Raw genomic sequence first — 24090 nt, forward strand, 5'->3', positions numbered from 1 at the left:
AACACTCTCCCCTTCATTAGGGCTTAGTAATGTTTGCAAATATTTGAATGAACCCAAAGTAATCTTGATCGTACTGCTTTCAATGGAATCAGATGAGCAAGAATTATGCCAGGGAAACCGTGAAACATTACTACGCCTTGATGGATGCGGAGTGTGTTTTGTGCCAAAATGCTGTCTTGTGAACAATTAATGCTGGTTTGGACTCCATTATGAATTTGGCATGGCATTCTTTACCATTATTATTTATTATTATTATTATACGCAATTTATATAGCGCCAACAGTTTACGAAGCGCTTTACAATGTAGAGGGGGGACAGCACAATTACAGTACAGTTCAATACAGAAGGTACAGGGGGGCCCTGCTTGTAGAGCTTACATTCTAAAGGGAGGGGGGTGAGGTGGTACAACAGGTAATAGCTGCAGAGAATGATTTGATGGGGGTGGCTCAGGGACAGTTGTTAGGTGGGTGGCAGGGAGTTCCAGAGGATGGGAGAGGCTCTGGGGAAGTCCTGAAGGCGAGCATGGGAGGAGGTAACAGGGGAGCGAGAGAGCAGGAGGTCCTGGGAGGGCCGGAGGGGACGATTTGGGTGATATCAGCAGCTGAGGTTGGTGATGTAGATGGGGCTGATGTATGGCCTTGTATGTTATGGTTAGCATTTAGAATTTTACACGGTGGGGTAGGGGAAGCCAGTGAAGGGATTGGCAGAGAGGAGCAGCAGTCATGGATCAGTTAGTGAGGAGTATTAGTCTAGCAGCAGCATTCATAATAGACTGAAGGGGGAGGAGCCTGCATAAGGGTAGGTCATTAAGGAGAGAGTTTAAGTAGTCAAGGCGGGAAATAACCAAGGAGTGAATAAGTTGCTTTGTGGTGTCATTAGTCCGGAAGGGTCGAACTCTGGAGATGTTGCAGAGGTTAAGGCGGAACGATTTTGCCAGTGATTGGATGTGGGGGCCGAAAGAGAGGTCAGAGTCAAGGATTACACCCAGCACCCTGGCATGTGTGGAGGGACCAATGGTTGTGTTGTTGATATTAATGGTAAAGTCATGGGGGGCGCTGTGAAGGAGGAAATATAACAAGCTCAGTTTTAGAAAGATTGAGTTTGAGGAAGTGGTGTGACATCCAAACTGATATGTCAGTCAGTAAGTTTGAGATCTGTGAGATAGAGGGGGAGAGTTGAGGAGTGGAGAGATAGATCTGGGTGTAATCGTCATAGAGGTGGTATTGGAAGCCATGGTGAGGTTATCAGCTGGCCCAGGGAAGCGGTATAGAGCGAGAATAGGAAGGGCCCAATGACGGAGCCCAACAGAAAGAGGAAGAGGAGCAGAGAAGATGGAGTTGTAAGTGACACTGAAAGTGCGCTGAGATACCATTATCACATAGTTACATAGTTAGTCAGGTTGAAAAAAGACACAAGTCCATCCAGTTCAACCATAAAAAAATTAAATAATATCATACAATCCCATATACGCAATTCTATACCCACAGTTGATCCAGAGGGAAGCGAAAAAACCCACAGAACACGATCCAATTTGCTACAACAGGGGAAAAAAATTCCTTCCTGATCCCCTGAGAGGCAATCGGATATTCCCAGGATCAACTTTACTTATAAATGTTAGTATTCAGTTATATTATGTACATTTAGGAAAGAATCCAGACATTTCTTAAAGCAGTCTACTGAGCTGGCCAGAACCACGTCTGGAGGGAGTGTTCCACATTTTCACAGCTCTTACAGTGAAGAAACCTTTCCGTATTTGGAGGTGAAATCTATTTTCCTCTAGACGTAAAGAGTGCCCCCTTGTTCTTTGTGTTGACCGTAAAGTGAATAACTCAACACTAAGTTCACCATATGGACCCCTTATATATTTGAACATGTTGATCATATCCCCCCTTAATCTCCTCTTCTCAAGAGAGAATAAATTCAGTTCCTCTAATCTTTCCTCATAGCTGAGCTCCTCCATGCCTCTTATCAGTTTGGTTGCCCTTCTCTGCACTTTCTCCAGTTCCCCAATATCCTTTTTGAGAACTGGAGCCCAAAGCTGAACTGCATGTTCCAGATGAGGTCTTACTAATTATTTGTACAGGGGGGCAAAATGATATCTCTCTCTGGAGTCCATACCTCTCCTAATACAAGAAAGGACTTTGCTTGCTTTGGAAACCGCACTTGGCATTGCATGTTATTATTGAGCTTATGATCTACCAAAACCCCCAGATCCTTCTCCACTACGGATCCCCCCAGCTGTACTCCCCCTAGTATGTATGATGCATATTCTTAGCCCCCAAGTGCATAACTTTACATTTATCAAAATTAAACAAAAAGTGAGCATAGAAAAAAATCCCAAATTATGGTTTGCCATCAGAACGGGAAAAGAAGGGAAATTGGGCATTCTAGTTCTGGTGACTACCAAGGATTTCTCCCACTTTGGTGGGATTTTTCTTTCACTTTCTGTTGTGACTATTGGGAAGAAAAATCTAACGGGAGTTATAACCCTCCTATACTCTGTCCAAAATGAAGAAAACATTATTGCTTTCAGTTCTACTTTAATATATTACATAGTTTGACAAATTGAATGTTTACTTACCTTGAAATTAGAATGTACTCTGTTGTTGTGAAAAATACCCAAGGGGGTAAATTCTGATTGGCCCTCTGGGTAATGCCCTTCTGAAAGACCCGTTGGAATTCTATGGAATATGAACCAGATGCCAACATCCTGAACAGAAAATAAGCAAGGGAAAGGGTTTGTCATTAATGCCATGATATTCACCTGCAGGCTGCATTTTGTGAAATAATTCCCAGAAGAGTTGAAGCTGTTATAGAGGCAAAGGATGGACCAACTCAATATTGAACCCTACGGACTAAGACTGGGATGCCATTAAAGTTCATGTGAAGCCTCGTACACACGACCGAGAAACTCGACGGGCGAAACACATCGTTTTGCTCGTCGAGTTCCTTGTTAGGCTGTCGAGGATCTCGGTGAGCCAAATTTCCCCATTCCCGTTGAGGAAAAAGAAGACATGCTCTCTTTTTGGCTCGACGAGATCCTCGACAGTTTCCTCGTCGAAAAGTGTACACACGACCGGTTTCTTGGCAAAAAAAAAGTTGCTGGTTTTTGCCGAGAAACTCGGTCGTGTGTACGAGGCCTGAGTGTAAAGGCAGGCGTCCCAATACTTTTGGTAATATAGTGTGGTGTAAAGGAATTGAATTGACTACTATTAATTATTTCCTCCCTATACTCCACTGGCTACTATAGTTTGCTTTACTTTGTGTGTTATCATTGATCTACGCAATGTCTGAATACATTTTATATGGCTTTAATTGGTTTTAGTAAGTAATTATACCAAGACTTTGCATCACAACTTGTAACAAAAGGAATGTGTACCTCCCAGGTGATCTGGAGTGGGACACACCTGTATAACTATATATATATATATATATATATATATATATAGTAACCAAATAAAACTCATCACACATTATAGTCTGCCGACATATAAAGTTGCATAGGGCCAGATTCACAAATGAGATACGACGGCGTTTCTCCTGTTACGCCGTCGTATGTCTGTTTCTATCTATGCGACTGATTCATAGAATCAGTTACGCATAGATATCCCTAAGATCCGACAGGTGTAATTGTTTTACACTGTCGGATCTTAGGATGCAGTACCGCGGCCGCCGCTGGGGGGAGTTTGCGTCGTAAACCAGCGTTGGGTATGCAAATTAGGAGTTACGGCGGATCCACGACGGTTTTTCGCGTTCGCTACGTCGCCGCTAGTCTAGTTTCCCGTCGCAAAGTTAGTAGTTTTTTTTGGTGCCCTAACTTTAGTCAGCAAGTGTATTGCTGTCTAAAGTATGGCCGTCGTTCCCGCGTCGAAATTCAAAATGTAACGTCGTTTGCGCAAGCAGTCCGGGAATACGGAAGTACGCTACGCGCGTCGCCGTTCAAAAAAATGACGTCACGGCGCGCAAAGCACGGCGGGAGTTAAGAAACGGAGCATGCGCAGTAGGTCCGGCGCGGGAGCGCGCCTAATTTAAATGGCACACGCCCATTTGAATTGGCCCGCCTTGCGCCGGAGGCCGCCGGCGTAGTTTTCATCGCAAGTGCTTGGTGAATCAGGCGCTTGCGATGAAAAATTGCGGCGGTGTAACGTATGTAGGATACGTTACGCCGCCGTGATTCTACGTGAATCTGGCCCAAAGTTCCTGAATATACTATACACCATAATAATTGCTAATAATTAGATGGAGAGATAAATGACAGACTTCCTGTATAGAGAACAGACATTTGATAATTGGGAAAATATCTGTTCATGTGGTGAATGACAATTATTAAAAAGGCAAAATAGTAAAATAAAAGAGTAAATGACTTGTGCCACCCACTAGAACACCCCCATTTCAGGGAACACTCGGGGGAAGCTGGAATGCTCTACACCGCTCATATATAATTATACAATTCTTTCTACATGTTTATTATTGATGTAAATTTTTATTAGATTAAATCAGGGGAAGGAGAAAAACTAACAAACCAAAGAATATGCTATAAACAAGCTGTGTGCAAAGGGCTATCAGCGTTCTAAACACAATATTTATCGGAATGGTAATGAGAAAATACACAAAGTCATCGGACTCCATATAAATACACTATCAGTTATGGAAGGGAGCCAATAAACAGTGCCGCTCTCAGCAGCCAAACCTACATATGATTGGAATCCAGAAACACCACAAGCCCAAAGATTTATTGAGTAATCCACAGATTCAGGTTACAATCTATGCTTAAGAAAGAACATGCCCGATACCAATTGTAACTTGTGCCTGTGATATATTTCAGTAAACCCCCTTTAGGTGATCTGCAACTCATTGCATTGTGGTAGAATAAAGTATATACATGTATTGCATTGGGCTAGTTTATACTACATATATATTGCACTGGAGTAATGTACTCTATATACTGTATTAGGGTAGTATACACTATACTGTATATCGCATTGGTGTAATATACTATACTGCATTGGGTCAACACACACTATATATTGCATTGATGTAGCATACATTATATATTGCAATGGGGTAGTATATACACTACATAATGCATTTGGCTAGTATACACTATTAGGTAGATTCAGAAAGAGTTAGGCCGGCTTATCAGTAGATAAGCTGACCTAACTCAGAATCTACGCCGACTTATGTTTAAGCGTATGCTCAAACAGAGATACGCTTAAACATATCTAAGATACGACGGCTTGCGCCGTCCTATCTTAGATTGCAATATTTTGGATGCCCGCTAGGTGGCGCTTCCATTGCGGTCGGCGTAGAATATGTAAATGAGGAGATACGCCGATTCACGAACGTACGCCCGGCCGACGCAGTACTTTTACGCCGTTTACGTAAGAGATAGGCCGCCTAAAGTCAGAGCTTAGCCCTAGTGGAATAGTAATGTCATGTATGGCCGCCGTTCCCGCCGCGAGATTCGAATTTTTTACGTTGTTTGCTTAAGTTGTCCGCGAATCGGGATTTACGTTGTTTACGTCCACGTCGAAATCAATAGGCCCGTGCGGCGTACTTAGCCGCAATGCACACTGGGAAATGTAGGCGCCCGGCGCATGCGCATTGAAAAAAGCGTAAAAAACGTGAGGTCAAGCCTGATTAACTTTAAACACGCCCCCTCCAACACATTTGAATTTGGCGCGCTTACGCCTGCACGCTTTAGGCTACGCCGCTGTATATTAGCAGGCAAGTACATTGAGAATCATGTACTTGCCTAGCTAACTTACGGCGGCGTAGCCTAAACACGCTAAGCTACGCCGCCGCAAGTTTGCACCGTTGTACTTGAATCTACCTATGTATATATTGCACCGAAGTATACACTGCATCCTGCATTGGGGTAATGTATACTATGGGCCGGATTCTCGTAGAGCAGGGCATCTTTCTGCCGGCGTAGCGCATCTCATATGAGCTACGCCGATGTAACACAGAGAGGCAAGAACAGTATTCACAAATCACTCGCTCCGTACGTTGCGCCGGCGTAACGTAAATTTGCCAGCGTAAGCCCGCCTAATTCAAAGTAGGTGGAAGGTGGGCGTGATACATGTAAATAAAGTGTGACCCCATGCAAATGAATGGCCGAACGAACGGCGCATGTGCCATCCCGTGGACGCTCCCAGTGCGCATGCTCAGAATCACGTCGGAACGAACGCCAAAGATACATCGAATCACTGAACGTAAGCTCCGCCCAGCCTTTTTTACGTAGTACTACGTAAACTACGTAAAATACGACGGCTGTTACGTGGTCCATACCTTTGCATGGGATGCGGCTCCTATATGTGGAATAACTTTACGACGGACGTAAGCCTTACGTAAACGGCGTAGATTACTGCGACAGGCACAAGTACGTTCGTGAATCGACGTATCTCGTTCATTACATATTTGACGCGTAAATCAATGCAAGCGCCCCTTGCAGCCAGTGAAAATATGCGCCCAAGATACGACGGCGTAGGAAACTTACATCGGTCGGAGGAAGCCACATTTCAGGTATATCTTGTATTAAGAGTCAGGCACATAGATACGGCGGCGCATCTGTACACTTACGCGTTGTATCTCAAGATACGTCAGCGTAAGTGTTACCTGAATCCGGCTAATAATATTGCATTGGGGTGAACTACATACTGCAATGGATTAGTATACACTATGCAGTATATTGCATTGGGGTATTATACACTATAAGTTGCATTGGGTATATATTGTATTAGGGTAGTATATACACTATACATATAGCACTGGGGTAGTATACACCATATATTGCTTCGGGGTAGTATACACTATATATTGCATTGGGGTAGTGTACAGTATATTGCATTGGGGTAGTATACTATATTGCATTGGGGTACAATACACTATATATTGCATTGGGGTAATACAGTATATTGTATTGGGGTAGTGTACACTATATTGTATTGTGGTAGTGTATAGTATATTGTATTGGAGTAGTATACAGTATATTGTATTGGGGTAGTGTAGAGGATATTGTATTGGAGTAGTATACAGTATATTGTATTGGGGTAGTGTAGAGGATATTGTATTGGAGTAGTATACAGTATATTGTATTGGGGTAGTATACAGTATATTGTATTGGGGTAGTGTAGAGGATATTGTATTGGGGTAGTATACAGTATATTGTATTGGGGTAGTATACACTATATTGTATTGGGGTAGTATACACTATATTGTATTGGGGTAGTGTACAGTATATTGTATTGGGGTAGTGTACACTATATTGTATTGGGGTAGTATACAGTATACCAGTGTATAGAAACACGATCAATGACGTCACACGTCCAGCCCTGCCCCCCTACAGTTAGAAACACAGATGAGGTCACACTTAACCCCTTCAGCGCCCCCTAGTGGTTAACTCCCAAAATGCAATTGTCATTTTCACAGTAAACAATGCATTTTTAATGCATTTTTTGCTGTGAAAATGACAATGGTCCTAAAAATGTGTCAAAATTGTCCGATGAGACCGCCATAATGTCACAGTCAGGAAAAAAATCGCTGATCGCCGCCATTAGTAGTAAAAAAATTTTTTTTTTATAAAAATGCAATAAAACTATCCCCTATTTTGTAAACGCTATACATTTTGTGCAAACCAATCGATAAACGCTTATTGCGATTTTTTTTTTTTACCAAAAATAGGTAGAAGAATACGTATCGGCCTAAACTGAGGGGAAAAAAATTTTTTTTATATATTTTTGGGGGGATATTTATTATAGCAAAAAGAAAAAAATATTGCATTTTTTTCAAAATTGTTGCTCTATTTTTTTAAAAAAAATAAAAACCGCAGAGGTGATCAAATACCACCAAAAGAAAGCTCTATTTGTGGGGAAAAAAGGACGCCAATTGTGTTTGGGAGCCACGTCGCACGACCGCGCAATTGTCAGTTAAAGCGACGTAGTGCCGAATCGCAAAAACTGGCCGGGTCCTTTACCTGCCTAAAGGTCCGGGTCTTAAGTGGTTAACAAAATGTAAAAAAACAAAGACAGGAGGAGTAAGGGCCTGTGTATCTCCCCTTATATACGGACCTGTGCGCCTCCTGCAGCATTTCCAATTAGGTTGTTATTAGGGTTGGAGATCCAGAATGTGCTGACTGCCCTGTGAAGACAATTCAAGGAACATTAAAACTTACAATGAATATTCACCTAATTATTGTGGGTCAGCAATTCAAACACACAAGACAAAACAATTAACACAGATGGTGCAGATTTCAATCTAATTATAGATGAAGATAAAATGTGTTGAATTTATGTTAAATATTACCGATAGATAAAAATAACAGAGGTGCTTCATATAAATGATGCGTACTCACATGCAGTCAGTGCTGGGAACAGGCACATAATCCCCATACACATGGTCCCGCATTGCTAAGCACATGGCTTCATTGCGATCTGTAGGCAGGATGGTCCCAGCCTTCGTCACTAGTCCGAGGTTGTGATAAAAAGTGTTTCTTTGCTCTACACCGTCTTCCAGGAAAAAACAGTGGCCAAGGGTGTCATAACCAATGGTGTCCTTTACCTAAAAGTTCAGGGCAACCAAATAGCAATAAGTGGACTTACATAAACTCAGCAAACAACTCTACATATATTTATAGATATATATACAGGGCATTTTTTCAGCTGGAACTTGGTGGAACTCAGTTCCACCACCTCTGCTCCTTGCCTACCACTAACACTTGTAAACACAGAAGTCCAGATTCTGTGTTTATAAGTCACAGATTGTCACCAATGGCTTCCACAGATCTGATCTCCTGAGCGGCCCCCACTGAGTGTAGGATGGGGACAAGGGAGATGCAGGTGCCCAGTAGGGATGAGCTTCGTATTCGAGTCGAACTCATGTTCGACTCGAACATCGTATGTTCGATCGTTTGTCAAAATACGAACAAAACGGGTCGTTCGCGCCAAATTCGAGTTCCGTTTCACAGACCATAATTCACTGCGGCATCGCTGGCTGATGATTGGCCAAGCATGCACTATGACCCGCATGCTTGGCCAATCACAGCTTGCAAAAAACGGAGAGCCATAATTGGCCAAAGCCAGGATGGCTTTGGCCAATTATGGCTCAGGGGGTTTAGTACACGCCCCACACTATAAAAGGCCGCCTGCAGGTCGGCCTTGTGTAGTGTGTTGCGGTGGTTAAGAGAGGACAGAGAGAGTGTCATTTTTTGCAGGTAGATAGAGCAGGCAGGCAGGCAGGCTAGTCAGTTAATGTTACAGTGTGTAGAGGATATATATGCATCCCAGGTGTTGTACATATATTTATACACTGTATAGTTTAGCTAGATCAGTTCTTCCTAATTTACTGGCAGGCAGGTGATTGTGCTAGCTGCAGTATTCTTACGTGGTTTATTGCCTGTGTCCTCTCTAGTTTGCACCTAAAGCTACTTGGTGTGTACTGGCTGTGTGCTCTGTAGTTTGCACCTAAAGATTCAGGAGCAGTGATTTTAAAATGTATCAATGGAAAAAAAGTTTTAAAAACAGTAGTTTTTTCAGGAGTCCTGAAAAAAACGACCGTTTTTAAAACTTTTTTCCATTGATACATGTTCCCTGGGGCAAGACCCGGGTTCTAAAAGACGTTTTCACAGGCATACTAAAGACACCCAGCAGGTACAATATTTAAAGGAATTTTTCTTTTTTTTTTTTATTTTTTATTTAAGCATCATTAAAATCACTGCTCCTGAAAAAACGACCGTTTTTAAAACTTTTTTTCCATTGATACATGTTCCCTGGGGCAAGACCTGGGTTCTCAAAGATGTTTTACAACAATAACTTGCATATTAGGCTTTAAAATGAGCACTTTTGGATTCGAACGTTCGAGTCCCATAGACGTCAATGGGGTTCTAAATGTTCGTGCGAACGTTCGGTCCGTTCGAAGGTTCTGGTGCGAACCGAACGGGGGGGGGGGGTGTTCGGCTCATCCCTAGTGCCCAGAGTGCAATGCAGATGCCGACACCACCCTTGGATGATCTCCCTGCAAGTGAGAAAAGGGGAAACCACATACAGTGTGCAGGGAGGTACTGGAGCTGGCTGGGTGCTACAGCTTAATACAGCAACAAAAGTAAGACATGTGGAAGGTGGTGGAGCTTTTAAGGAGGGGGGGTTGCATGGAGAAGTCAGAACTGAGGAGGGGTGAAAGCGAAATGTGAATGGGGAATGCAGAGGTAAGTGGCTGTGGAAAAAGGCTGTATGTAGCGTACCCCTTAAATCTGCACTATCTGTGTTAACCCCCCCCCCCCCCCACCAAACTCTGCATGTAATACACTCCTGGTATTTAATGCCCCTTTGGACCCTCCCACTGTTAGTGAAATTTGACTACACCCTGTAATTATTGAGGTTTGGAGGGTGTGTGTGTGAAGAGGAGGGAGCTTTGGAGGGTCATGGTTGAGTTCCAGCACCTATTTTCTTAAAAAAAAAAAAGCACTATATATATATATATATATATATATATATATATATATATATATACTGTGTGTATATATATATATATATATATATATATATATATATATATATATACACACACACACACAACATTATATATATATATATATATATATATATATATATATATATATATATATATATTATTTGAACTCTGCACAGCCAATCTTGTGATCTATGCATTTCCCCTACACACTACATACTGCATATTTTAAACCTGGTAGGAGCAAAGTGATCTTTCTTACTAGCAGGGGTAAGTGTATCACAAGAATGGGTGGCCAGAATTAATTACAAAGCTTTGGTAATAATAAGCAAACATATGGTATATGTATATTTAATAGTGTATTTAGCTGCTTGCCTGGAATTCTACTTTTAAACCCAGTTTCCAGCAATTAGCCAAAATCTACCCCTGCAATAGTCTCCCTGCACGGCAAGGGTTAAGAGTCCATTATATCTTGGGAGTACAGGAACAGGCAATCTTATCCCCATCTTCAGCTGGCTGTGGTGCAGTTCTCTTCTCCCTCTGTGTCATCATACCCAAGGCAAGGCTATTAACTCTGGATTGTATGTGGAGGAGGCAGAAGTGCAATGGTGGCAAGGAGTGCCTTATAGGGGAGGCTTTGTGGGACCAATCACACTGCTAGAGGGACCTTGCTAGTGCAAGATATAAGGTAAGTATGACACTTTATTAATGCATCCCTAGAATTAATGAACATTTAAAGAAGAAGTACAGCCAAAGCTCGTTTGGATGTTTGTTTTTAGCAGACAGTGGGCTGACGTCACAGAGCTGTCCATGCTTGGACAAGATTTTAACAATGGAGTCAGGATCCACCCACATGCCTGGACCCGCCCCCACATGCCTGGACCCACCCCCTCCATAGCCCAGTCCCCTCCAGTGAGCGTAGGGGAAGAGAAAAAAGGGCTGGTGACTGACAGTCAACAGCTCTCTGCTCAGGGAGCCCTGAGAACAGAGCGATCGGCGGTGCTTTGTTTTTCAGCATGTCCAAAAAACGACGTTTTTCCAACTTCATCATTAAAAACGATGTTGCCTATACACCATCGTTTTTGAAAAATGATGAACAAAGCGCGATGACGTACAACACGTACGACGGCACTCTAAAGGGGAAGTTCTATTCACCTTTGGGCTGATTCCGTGTTAGTAAAAGACGATTCGCGCTTTTTTGTCTGTTACAGCGTGATGAATGTGCTTACTCCATTATGAATGGTAGTTTTACCAGAACGAGCACTTCCGTCTCATAACTTGCTTCTGGGCATGCGCGGGTTTAAAACGTTGTTTTAGCCCACACACGATCATTTTTTACAACCCAAAAAACAACATTTTTAAAAACGACGTTAAAAAATGCAGCATGTTCGAATTTTTTTTTTTTGTCTTGAAATGCAGGGGAAGGGGGCATTTTTTTTTCCCTTTGTGCCCAGATTTGGGCTTTAGGTGGACCTAATTATAAAGCACCTACATTTTTGATTTTAGAAGTAGTAGGCCCAGAATGTTGTGAAAAGACAGACAATGAGGTTTTATGGACATGAATGCCTGATAGGAGTTAATGATGTATAGGAATTTGGAGGTCTCATACCAGCAGACCATGAGTTCCATGAATAGCGACACATCTGGAAAAGCAATGATGGATGGCTAGGTTGTCAATGTACGTTGAGGGACTGTAGCCACCTTCTTCATCCACTGCTCCAGTCATATGGAAGTGTACGGGATAACTGCCCAGAAGCTGCTGTCCCATCTTCGTGACCTCGACCCCCGACAGATGCACCGAACCAAAGTCCTTCTGGATCTGTTTATAAAGGAAATGCAATCAATTAGCCACGGTTTGTTCACATGGGTGACCAGGGGGTTGTAAAAGCATCCAGTTGATCTACAGTTAAGCGCCCCCCCCCACTACCCACCTAAAGAAGTAAATGCAGCCGCTTAGGGCTGTACACAAACTTCTGTAAAAATGAAGCTGCATGTCTCAATCGGTGGTACCATTTAAGTGCATAGGGCTATGCTGCAAACCTCCCAATGCACGCAGTTGCACCACAGTGGTTCAGCCATGGTTAAAGGATGACAACATGCAACTTATGTTTCAAATAGTTGACATAACATGAGTTTCATTCCATAAAGAACAGCTCTGTGTAGAAGAATGATACACTTTTTTCTTTCCTTTTTTTCTCTTCTTTGAAGGACACAGCAAGATCTTGGAAAGGTTGTCTCCTCAGGCTACAAAATAGAGTTCCAGTCCTTCCTTTCAGATAGTTTCTTACGCTTCAACTTGTGTCTGTCCTCTCAGACTCTGACCCAGTGCCAAATTTAGACCTTGGGGGGCCCGGGGCACTTCAATTTCAGTGGCCCCTCATCATAGAAAATAAACTATATGATAAAAAAAAAGTAAACTGAGAAGAAAGATAAACTGCATTTGTTCTAAAAAAAAATATATGTTAGGTCCCGAGGAAGACACTTCCCAGATTTTTTTTTACTTAGTTTTATTGGCTGTGAAAATACACATTACACAAGTAATTGGAACTGCCAAGTCGAACATCACAGGCATACATCACACTATAATATTTAGTCTTTCTTCCTGCACTTAGCATCTGCAAAATCTTCAACTAACTAATCAAACTGTATCATCTTGAGGAGTCCTGAGTCAATGAGGACACTGCTCTCAACAGCCAGTAGGCACAGAGCACTTAAACCAGCCATAGATGGTTCGAATTTTGGCCTATCCAGCAAGGACCGGCTACGTTTTGAACCATCTATTAGCAGGGTGATTGTACCCAAGTTGATCGACTTGGGTACAACCAGGATGTCGGATTTCTAACATGTTATTTTAGTTTAGTTTATTGCCAGAGACTTTAGCTATTAGCAAAAATCACTGTGTTCTTCCGGCAAGGGAAGCTCTCTGTGCCCCCCCTCACCGGGAGAACACAATAGCTACACAGGAGTGATTCCCAGCGTTGATGGGAAATCAAGCGATTTTCTTCCTTGCTACCAGAAAAATTGCATCCTCTATGGCCGGCTTAAAGCCTAGTATATCCGGGCCAAATGTTGGCTGGCATCAGCCGGTTAAATCGAAATCGGCGGACATTCAGCCCATGTGTATGGCAGCTGGTGTTCTATCAAATAGTGCCCTCCGTCAAAAAGTGCCGTGCATGCGCATTACGGAAGGGAACTCCAGCTGATTTCACGATCAGCTGGCATGACGTCACCATGGCGCATGCACACATCGTTGGAGGCATTTTTCGACGGGAGATACCATTTGATGGGCACAATTGAAAGAATATGCAATTAGCATAGAGATGACTGTAGTTATCAGCCTTGCTGTTGCGGGGTGTGTTTACTGTGTGCTCAATGCTGGGTTTTGTCTGTGTTGCAGGGCCCGTTTGGTGTGATTAACGGTGGGTTTTGCCTGTGTCTAAGGGCAGGTTGCAACACAAACAAAACCCACGCTTCAACACAGCCACAACCCGCCCTGCAACAGCGAGGCACAATCTGACAACTACGGTCTCCCTCCGCTATTTGCATAGCTTTCAATTGTGCTTGTCAAATCAGCTGGAGTGCCCTTCCGTACTGCGCACTTTTCGATGAAGGGCACTATTCAATAGAACACCGGTCCAACAGAAGCTGAGGCTTTAGCCTTATGTGGGTGATCGTGGTTTTCAGATAATTCTTTATCACTGCTGAATGACCCTTTTCCCGAACAACTAGTGACCATCATGCTCAAATATATTCTAAGAGCTTCATTAACAGCTGGAAAGGTATCAGCAGGACCTTCATCATGTAATAAAACTACCTGTTGAGATGGAGAGAGACAGGACTGGAGCTTGGCAAAGGCTGCAAACTGGACAATTCACTCAATGAACAAATGAAATGTTGAGGGGAAAATACATTTAATCTTTTATAAAGGAAATCTGGGGCCTCCTCTGGAAGGGGGCCTGGGCCAATTGTCCCTTTTGCCCTCTTCTAAATCTGGCACTGGTCTGGCTGACCTTCATTCAGTGGTTCAGGGGCTTCTGGATCAAGTTGGAGGGAAGGAAGGAAAGGACTGGAACTTGGTTTAGTATTTGGAGGAGACAATCTCTCAAAGGTCGGGCTGTGTCCTTCAATGAACTTAAAAGGATTTTACGGTGAGTATAAAAATCCAATTTTTGTATTACAAACTTTACTCAGGTTTTACATATTACATTCTAAAAATATATTTCCCCTAATTTAAAAAATCTGCTGCAAAGAAAATTAGGAGACACAAACGGCAATCAGTAAGATCCCATCTGGGAAATAAAATGTACGTTACCTTAATCTGACCACCAAATGTATCATAAGTGAAAAACTGGCAGTGGTTGGGCTCGTAGCAGGAGTCTTCCATTTCCCCTCTGATGAGGATATTCCTGGTCAGGAGTCCGACTTCGGCTCTCATATCAATCCCATCGATCACCTCGCCCACATGCATATACTGGGGGCTTCCTTGGAGAAAAAGGTCAGGTCAGAGTTATTCAAGGAAATAATTATTAATTTGTCCTGAGTTCTTTAAATTATATCAACGTGTTGAGTTAACATTCGTCTGACAGCAGAGTGATTTTGTTTTTTATACTTTTGCCAAAAAGTCTATTTGGTACATTTTTAACAGAATGAAAATATTGTGCTAAATCTCTGGTTCTAGGGAGGAAATTGGTCTAAATATGATTGATTTACTATAGAATAAAACTAATGTAAAATGATGGCTGAGTACGGGCACCTGCTCGAAGCAAAACTAATTAATGCTGGGGGAGGAAAGTGGGTGGGAGAAGAAAAAAAGCCCATGAAGGATTGGCACATCGGACATAGTGACCAATAGAAAGAAAGCAAAAGCAGGACCTTGGCAGTATTCATCCACACAGCTTTGGTGAGGAAGTATTCCTGCCCACCCTCATATCTGTTACATTGCAGGTTGGTTTCATCGTGATGTAGACGTTTGTCAACCAGATGGGGGCACCTCGCAAGGTGTATTCAGTACCCTCTCAGGGCTGCAAGTGTGAATGAAAAGTTCACATGGGTGGCAATAGGGCAGTTGATCAACATTTTTACTGACCCATGACTCCCCAACTAAATTCTGACATTGTAGCCGGACAGTGAACTACTCTCCGGAGAGGTGGAAATGGTGAACAGCCGGCATTATGGGCACTTTAAAAAAAAGTCACATTTCTATCTCCCCAGGGGGCAGCTGAGGACAAGCAGGCTGAGCTGCAGCATGGGGCCCAAGTGGGCCACATATATCTTTTGGGGACTCTGGAGGCATCTGCGGTAGGGCTCCATAGTGTTTTTACATATAAAATTGTTCAAAAAAGCCCCCAAATTTCCACCATAAATTCATGGTTTTGTCTTTATAGGGGTTCTAGCTGGGAAAAGAAGAGGAGTGGGTCATCCAAACCTTTTTGAAGTAGTCTTTGGTTAGTCTTGCCCAGTCTACAATGGCCAGTAACAAGAACACACCCAGGCTTCGCCAAGGTCAGTACGAATACACATAATGCTAGTGGGTGTAAAGCTGTATTATAATTATTATTATTCAGAATTTATACAGTATAGTGGCAACAGTTTGCACAGTGCTTTACAAAATAACCACATATTAATACAGATGTCCATAGTAACAGGAATTGTTAAATAGTGTCCAAGTTTATTGAACCAGACATGAAAGAGTTCTTTCTTACCATCAATTTTGACCTGGTTGTTTTTACATTCAGGGCAATGAAGCAGATTGAATTCTTCAGCTTGGTACATTGAGTAATCAGTACTTGCAACGACTATTCTGTTACCAGGCAACCAGGTAGTAACGTCATCCGCTAATGTAAGAATGATGCCCCTGGACACTGCAATTCTGAATCCATTCCTCGGAACGCCTAATGGGTCGGAGCAGAGGCGTTAATACCCAGCCAGACAAGTAGGTGATGAGACACATCCTTATCATTTGTGATATGGAAATAAGTCAACAGGAAAATCTCTGACTTTTCTGGTCTACAAAAATTCTATGTGTAGTTAGAAATTACAATACATATTTATTTATTTTTGTTTTTCTTCTATTTAAACTTACCAGCAGCTAAGATACCGTGTAGAACCACAAACTGCCTTCCTATGAGGTTTACACTGAAGCCTTTTAGGTACGTTCTTTTATCACAAAGTACAATTCTATGGGCTTCTTATATTAATAAACTAATCAAATACTATGTATTATGTACTTATTACCTCTGTAGTGTTTATCATTTCATACATTACCTTTATTCCAGCCACTGTAAGCAGTAACAGTGAAATGAAGTCCTCCATATGTCTGAAATTCTCTTGTTGCGATTGCCAGCCCAGTTGTTCCATTGTTCTCGTACTGTTTTTTGTCCTCCGATACCTTTAGTGGGCCTTCTCCGAGCACACCAACCAAAGCCCAAGGTTGCCTAATGGTCATAACAAGGAAAATGTAGAGTATTAATGATTTTCTTAATGACAAAACAATCACATATACCTTTAGGACCTGTTCACACCATAATGCATTATGGGCATCTTTGCCTAAGGCCCCGTACACACGACCAGTTTCCTCGGCAGAATTCAGCTTCCGACCGAGTTTCTGGCTGAATTCTGCCGAGAAACCCGGCCGTCTGTACACTTTCAGCCGAGGAAGCCGACGAGGAGCTCGGCGAGGAAATAGAGAACATGTTCTCTATTTCCTCGTTGTTCTATGGGAGCTCTCGTCCCGCCGAGCTCCTCGGCGGCTTCAGGGCTGAACTGGCCGAGGAACTCGATGTGTTTGGCACGTCGAGTTCCTCGGCCGTGTGTACGAGGCTTAACCCAGCCCACCACACAAACAAGGCAATTTGTCTTATGTGTTTAGTTCACATCACTACATTGCAGTAATGTGTTGCCTGCATAGTACCAGAGCCAATGCCACTTGGCAAAACCAGCATCATGACAACAATTATCTTTTTAGCTGTCTTTAAGGGCAACATTCTCACCAAAACTGTAAAGGTTGCATTCTTCCTACTGACTACTAAGGATTAATTATGGAAACTGTTGCACTGGCCTAATCCGTTGTGGCCTTGGAGTTCCCCACCCCATGACCACACCTAGCAGTACCAGTGTCATCAGTTTGAATCCCAACCACGGCACTCCCTGCCTGGAGTTTGCATGTTCTCCATGTGCCTGTGTGGGTTTCCTCTGGGTACTTTGGTTTCCTTTCATGCTCTAAAGACATGCTAGTGGGCTAATTGGCTCCTGTCTAAATTGTCCGATCGTCCTCCTCTGGGGTCCCACGGCGGATCTCGTGGCTCCTCCCCGCAAGAGCTAACCTGGGAAGCTCTCTTCCGAGGGGGTTACCTTGCAGGCAGGCTCCCGTGCCATACAATCGGCGCCCATTGTATGATTTGGCGGCCACGTCATTGGATTTGATTGACATCAGCGGGAGCCAATGGCTGCACTGCTATCAATCTATCCAATGAATCAGGCATGAGGAAAACTACGCAGGATTTCCCCCACTGAAATTCTGGGCTATGGGGGGCTGGACACTGCAAGGTGTTTTTTCACCTTAATGCATACGATGCATTAAGGTGAAAAAAGACGAAGGTTTGCAACCCCCTTAAGCATGCACTAAGGGAAACTGTCACATGACAGCAATCCACCGACCCAATCCATTGTGGCCGTGGAATTCCTCATTCCGTGGCCGAACATAACAAAGGAGCAGGAATGCTAGTGACAGGGTCATACTTGATCAATGACATTGACCACAAACTTTAGCCCATCCCTACTTATCACTAAGGGGGAGATTTACTAAAACTTCACTAAAAATCTGTGAGCTGTGCATGGTCACCAATCAGCTTCTAGGTTTTATTGTCAAAGCTTAATTGAACAAGCTGATTGGCTGGCATGCACCAGATTTTGCACTTTCCAGTAAATTGGTTATATACACAGGGGCACCACATTCTGTGTGCACCAGTTTTAGTGAGCACCGCCACCACACATGACCCCAGTCACTCAATCACAGGGCGCAAGGGGCCAGCCTGAGTATTAATATGGCATCCGGAGCACAGGGACGCAGGAAATCAAAATTAGGACGGAGCTTGGGGTGACACACACTGGGGCAGGAATTTGCCCCCCCCAAATGTTGCGCCCAGGGCCATGGCCCCCCTCGCACCCCCCACACTACGCCACTATAGTGAATCCCCCCCCCCCCAAGCATGAGCTCAGGGACATTGTCACATGATAGAAAGTCACCAACTCAATCTGCCATACCGGAAGAATTGGATTTAGTAAAGGTTTTTCTGAGACCTGAAAACTATTTTAGGGGTTCCTCTAGGGCAGGGATATGCAATTAGTGGACCTCCAGCTGTTGCAAAACTACAAGTCCCATCATGCCTCTGACTCTGGTGCCATGCTTGTGGCTGTCAGAGTCTTGCTATGCCTCATGGGAATTGTAGTTCTGCAACAGCTGGAGGTCCGCTAATTGCATATCTCCACTCTAGGGTAAACAGAGTTAAAATGCTACGTTAGACTTAAAAAAAAAATCTAAATTAGCTTCTGGATTCAGCTTGTTAAATTAAGCTTTGACAAAAAAAAACAAAAAAACTTGGAAGCTGATTGGTTTGTATGCACAGCTGCACATGATTTTGCTCTCTTCAGTTTTAGTAAATGGACATCAGTTTTAGATCTGTAAAGTAAAACTGAAGCTCCAAAGTAATATATATATAGGGGTAGAAGCGTATAAATATGCACTGTATAAACACAGAAGGTGTTCTTTAACCTTTCGGTGCCAGCCCTCATTTGTCAAAGCAAGACTGGCCTTGCGCCGATCCCTGCCTTGCCAGCCCTGCCCTGATAATATGACTGTCATATAATTCTATTTTATGGCACATTCCACCCCTATGGCAATCAATAGACATTTCTTTCTTATACCCACATCACTTTCTATAGCTTACAGATGGATAATTACACAAGAAAAGCCTTATAGGATTAACCTGTCAGAGCCTCAAATTATTCTGCACATAGCAGAACACAATATAATGGAATTCCCTGCGTGTTTCAGATCCACTCAACCCTGTAATTCATCAAGCACTAAGTAAATATTTATAGCAATATACATTAGAGCGCAATTGTGCGATAAGGGAAAGGGGGTCGTCTGTGATAGCAGACTGAATAAGCCCTCCGCAGGTATTTTTGGAGTCTAGTCTATGCTCATGGTCCCTTGTTGCATTCCTAGCATTCTTCTCATAGTTCTGCTCAGGGGTGACGTCCATGTACCTGGGCGTTCAGCTCTTCTATCTAGTCCTGATATCTTATCAGCAGCCCGGGAGCTGTCCATGGTAGACCTGCCTCGGCTCCCACACATCCTGCCTGAGCTCTGCTAGACTCTCAATGGCTCGGCACACCACTGAACACTTACACTAAGTATTGAGCTTTAAACCTTCACATTTCATCATTAGCCTCAATAACCAGAAGTCTAGACATGTCCATATGTAATGAGCCAAATATACATGACCTGTCCAAACTAGCTATGCTAACTAATGAGCAGACCAGTCAACGATCTAGGAGTGTACCTCTCAACATAGTTGTCACAGCTAAATAATGTGGTCTATATAAGGGTGTTGTTTGTACATTACATAGTTACATAAAGAATAGAGTTCTAATAGAGTACCAAAGTGTTCAAAAGACCAAAAGAATAAAAATAGTAATAATAATAAAGTGCTAAAGTCAAGGCGTAAAAAGCAGCTAAACTTCTATAGTGTTGCCAGCACCCATAAAACTTTATTATTAGAGTAATTAGCGCTACTTCAATATGGGGAAAATCTGGGGAAAATCCGATTGCCTCTCGGGGGATCAGGAAGGAATTTTTTCCCCTGCTGTAGAAAATTGGATCATGCTCTGCTGGGGTTTTTCGCCTTCCTCTGGATCAACTGTGGTTATAGAATTGGGTATATGGGATTGTACGATATTATTATTATTTTATTTCTTATGGTTGAACGTGATGGACTTGTGTCTTTTTTCAACCTGATTAATTATGTAACTATATGTAACTTTTATACATAGTTACATAGTTAGTCAAGTTGAAAAAAGACACAAGTCCATCTAGTTCAACCATAAAGTAAAAAAAATTAAAAAGATCGTACAATCACATATACCCAATTCTATACCCACAGTTGATCCAGAGGAAGGCAAAACAACACAGCAGAGCATAATCCAATTTGCTACAGCAGGGGAAAAAAATCCTTCCTGAACCTCCAAGAGGCAATCGGATTTTCCCTGGATCAACTTTACCTATAAATGTTAGTACCCAGTTATATTATGTACATTTAGGAAAGTATCCAGACTTTTCTTAAAGCAATCTACTGTAAGAGCCGGTTCACACTGGGGCGACCTGGGGCGACCTGGGATCCGACTTCAAGTCGCCCCAAGATGCCCCAAGGCGCGCGGTTGAGAAAATGAATGGAAGTGAATGGAGCCGTCTTAATGTACACTCTGACTTCAGAAAAGGTTCCTGTACTACTTCAATCCGACTTGTAGGCAACTTGTACCCATTGATTTCAATGGAAGTCGCCTCAGAAGTCGGATCCAAGTTGCCTCCCAAAGTCGTGCTGGAAGTCGTGTTGCCCCTGTGTGAATGGGCTCTAAGTGCCGGTTCACACTACAGCGACTTGGGATCCTACTTGTGTCGTCCCAAGTCACGCGACATGAGAAATTCCATTTAAGTGAATGAGAGCCGTCTTAATGTACACTACTGATGTCGCTCCGACTTCAAAAAAAGGTTCCTGTACTACTTCAAGGTGACTTCTAGGCAACTTGTAAGCACCTTGTACCCATTGATTTCAATGAAAGTTGCCTCCAAAGTCGGATCACTGTCTTAACTGAAGCAACTTTACAGGAAAAGAAAATAGTTTACTCAGGCAAACCCCTCCCTCCCACAGACCTGATAATTCTGTGATTGGCCACAGCCAAAGTTGCCTGTCCTGGAGGCAACTTTAAGTCGAGTTGTAAGTTGCTCCAAAGTTTCACACTATCAAACAGTGCTTAATTAAGCACTGAATCACTCTGCATGTAAAGGTCTGACCTTCAGTAATTTAGACTCAGTACTGAAGGTGCTCCTTACTCTGGAGGTGGGTGATCATTAGATGGAGAGAGGTTTTCCTACAGTTTAGGGCAGCCTTTGTCAACATCTTCAACACAGAGGAATCCTTGAGATAACTTTGTGGTCACAGGAAACCCCTGCTAAAAAATACTATGTCTACAACTCATGATACATTAGTGGGACGGTCAAAGGGAAGAATGTTCCTTACACTTGTGGTCATTGGGTAGAAGAACCCCCTTACAGAAAACGATCAATGGTGTCAGAGGGAACTTATCTATGAGGCAAAAATTGTTCATTGCTCAAGGAACCCCTAGCAACCTCTAGCAACCTCTGGAAGTATCCTGATTGAGAAACCCTGGGCTAGGGGGAGTGGAAGGTGGTGATAATGTGAGCAGGACTAATCTCACAAGAGTATATAGGATTTTTTTGCTAAACCTAACAAGTATGTACTGTATATCCATTTCAGTTATTCTAAACCATGGTTCCTCCAGAAGTTGCTAGAGGTTTCTTGAGCTGTGGTTAATTAACCTGCCATCTGATGGTGCCTGCATAGTTCCAGGATCTGAAAATTAGATCTGAAAATTATTTTAAGGGTTCCTTTAAGGGTATAAATGTTGAGAGAGGCTGGTCTATGAGATAATATAGATCAGGGGTGTCCAACCAGTGGCCTGGGGGCCACATGTGGCCCGCAGAGCCCTCTGATGTGGCCCACGACCTCCTGCTCTGGGATGGAATAAAATAGAATAGAATACTGTTATTAAAGGTACGTTTTTATTACTAAATTTACAGTGTGTGTATATATGGGCATATCTGTTCTGCAGTGGTTACTGGGCTGCTTTCAAACTGATTCACAGGTACAGAGAAGTGCACCTGTGGGTTACCTGCACTGAGCCATAGACTTCTATTACCTGCGAGTTTGGTGTGCTGAGAGTAGAGTGGGCTCTATAGAGCCTAGTGGGCTGCCATCCACCCACTCCATTCATTGTGGCCCGCGACAGGTTACCAAGTCGCTTAAGTGGCCCTTGCTCTTCAAAGGGTTGGGCACCCCTGTTATAGATGAATAAGACAGATAGATAGATATATAGATATATAGATAGATAGATAGATAGATAGATAGATAGATAGATAGATAGATAGATAGATAGATAGATAGATAGATAGATAGATAGATAGATAGATAGATACCATATGATATCGGGACATATGAGGACATGAAGTTTTACAACAGTTAGGGAGTGGCTGGTTTCCTATATACAATGGACACAATAGGTATGCTTACACTAGTAAAGACAACAATAAATGAAAAGTGAAGTGTTCAATGCATTGACGTCACATACGGTAAGGTGTGGACGCTGGACGTTACCTGTAACCAATATGATAGATGTATTTACTGTTCAGGGTTTCTCTCAAGTATCTTCTGACATCTGGAGTTAAGCTCTTTGCCGCCGAGTCTCCCACTGCTGCAGCCACCACCTTGCCTGGACTCTGCTTGGCCAAGAATTCCTCCAGCCTCTTGCTCTCCTCCAGAAACATGTGCGTGTCAAAACGATCAGCAGCCTGGACTTGCCCGGTCTCTGGGTCAATGATCCTGATATTGATGCCCCGGCTGCCCCAATGCTTCTCCCACTTGTAGGATCCATAGGGCAGTCCTCCAGGATATAGAGTTGCGTCTAACAATGTCCAAGATAAGGGTCTTCTTCCATGTAGCTCCAGTATCCCACCTCTGTCCACTCCTATGAACTTCTTTCCAAACTCTTCTACATCGTCCCCATCAGTAGATTTTCCATAAAGAGAAATGGTGGCGAAGGAGGTATAGGGACATTGTGGGGATCCAATATGAAGTGAGCCACCACTTCTAATGAGGATATATTGAGTCCTTAATGTAATTGGTATCTGGTCATCTGCAAAGACTAAAGTTCCTGTAAGAGAAAGAGAAACTTTTATGAACAGTACATGGCATGCTATAAAATTTCAAGAACCTTAATAAGCCTAAAGATCACCATACAAATTATAATCTGAATGTACACAGGGGCGGACTGACAATTGAGGCACTCGGGGCACTGCCCAAGGGCCCCATGCCACTAGGGGGCCCCATCAGGGTTGCCAGGCTCAGTAAAACCAGGGACAGTATGTAAAAATCTGTGTTTTTTTTTACATCTGTCCCTAATATGTCCAAAATCGACATGCTTTTGATGTGAAAATCCTGAGATTTTAACTGCCACACCTCTGCACTGCCTCCTGGCTTGGTGGCCATCTGTAAGCCCGGGGGCCCCATAATCTTCTATTGCCCCATGAGTTGTCAGTCCAACCCTGAATGTACAATCTCTGTACAATAAACTTTTCATTACCAAAATGATGTAATAGGAGTGAACGCCTGAACTTTACAATCATTTAATATCCAGTCAGGCACTTGCATTACATAGTTGTCAATCAATTTAAAGGATATTGTATTGTACCATCAGATTGTAATGTAGAGGGAAAGACGTCCACAGCGCGGCTCTCAAGTGACGGGTGGACGTCCCAGGACATCCTGCTGT

General features: G+C 43.0%; 2 protein-coding genes across 5 annotated transcripts in view; both read right to left on the reverse strand.

Moving 5' to 3' along the window:
- The window catches only part of LOC120931210 (cell migration inducing hyaluronidase 1), a 226115-nt gene that overhangs the window by 198499 nt on the left and 3526 nt on the right, over positions 1-24090 (reverse strand). The gene's annotated exons all lie outside the window — the stretch shown is intronic.
- The window catches only part of LOC120931208 (cell surface hyaluronidase-like), a 193208-nt gene that overhangs the window by 77684 nt on the left and 91434 nt on the right, over positions 1-24090 (reverse strand). For all 3 annotated transcript variants that reach the window (XM_040342420.1, XM_040342421.1, XM_040342422.1), the window contains 8 exons: positions 22917-23472; positions 16729-16898; positions 16167-16355; positions 14777-14946; positions 12074-12283; positions 8354-8559; positions 8070-8139; positions 2582-2710 (listed from right to left, as the gene is read on the reverse strand). In XM_040342420.1, coding sequence (XP_040198354.1) covers positions 2582-2710; positions 8070-8139; positions 8354-8559; positions 12074-12283; positions 14777-14946; positions 16167-16355; positions 16729-16898; positions 22917-23472 — 1700 coding nt within the window. The remainder of the gene's footprint in view (positions 1-2581; positions 2711-8069; positions 8140-8353; positions 8560-12073; positions 12284-14776; positions 14947-16166; positions 16356-16728; positions 16899-22916; positions 23473-24090) is intronic.

The sequence above is a fragment of the Rana temporaria genome, chromosome 3 (assembly GCF_905171775.1).
Source record: "Rana temporaria chromosome 3, aRanTem1.1, whole genome shotgun sequence".
NCBI lineage: Eukaryota > Metazoa > Chordata > Amphibia > Anura > Ranidae > Rana > Rana temporaria.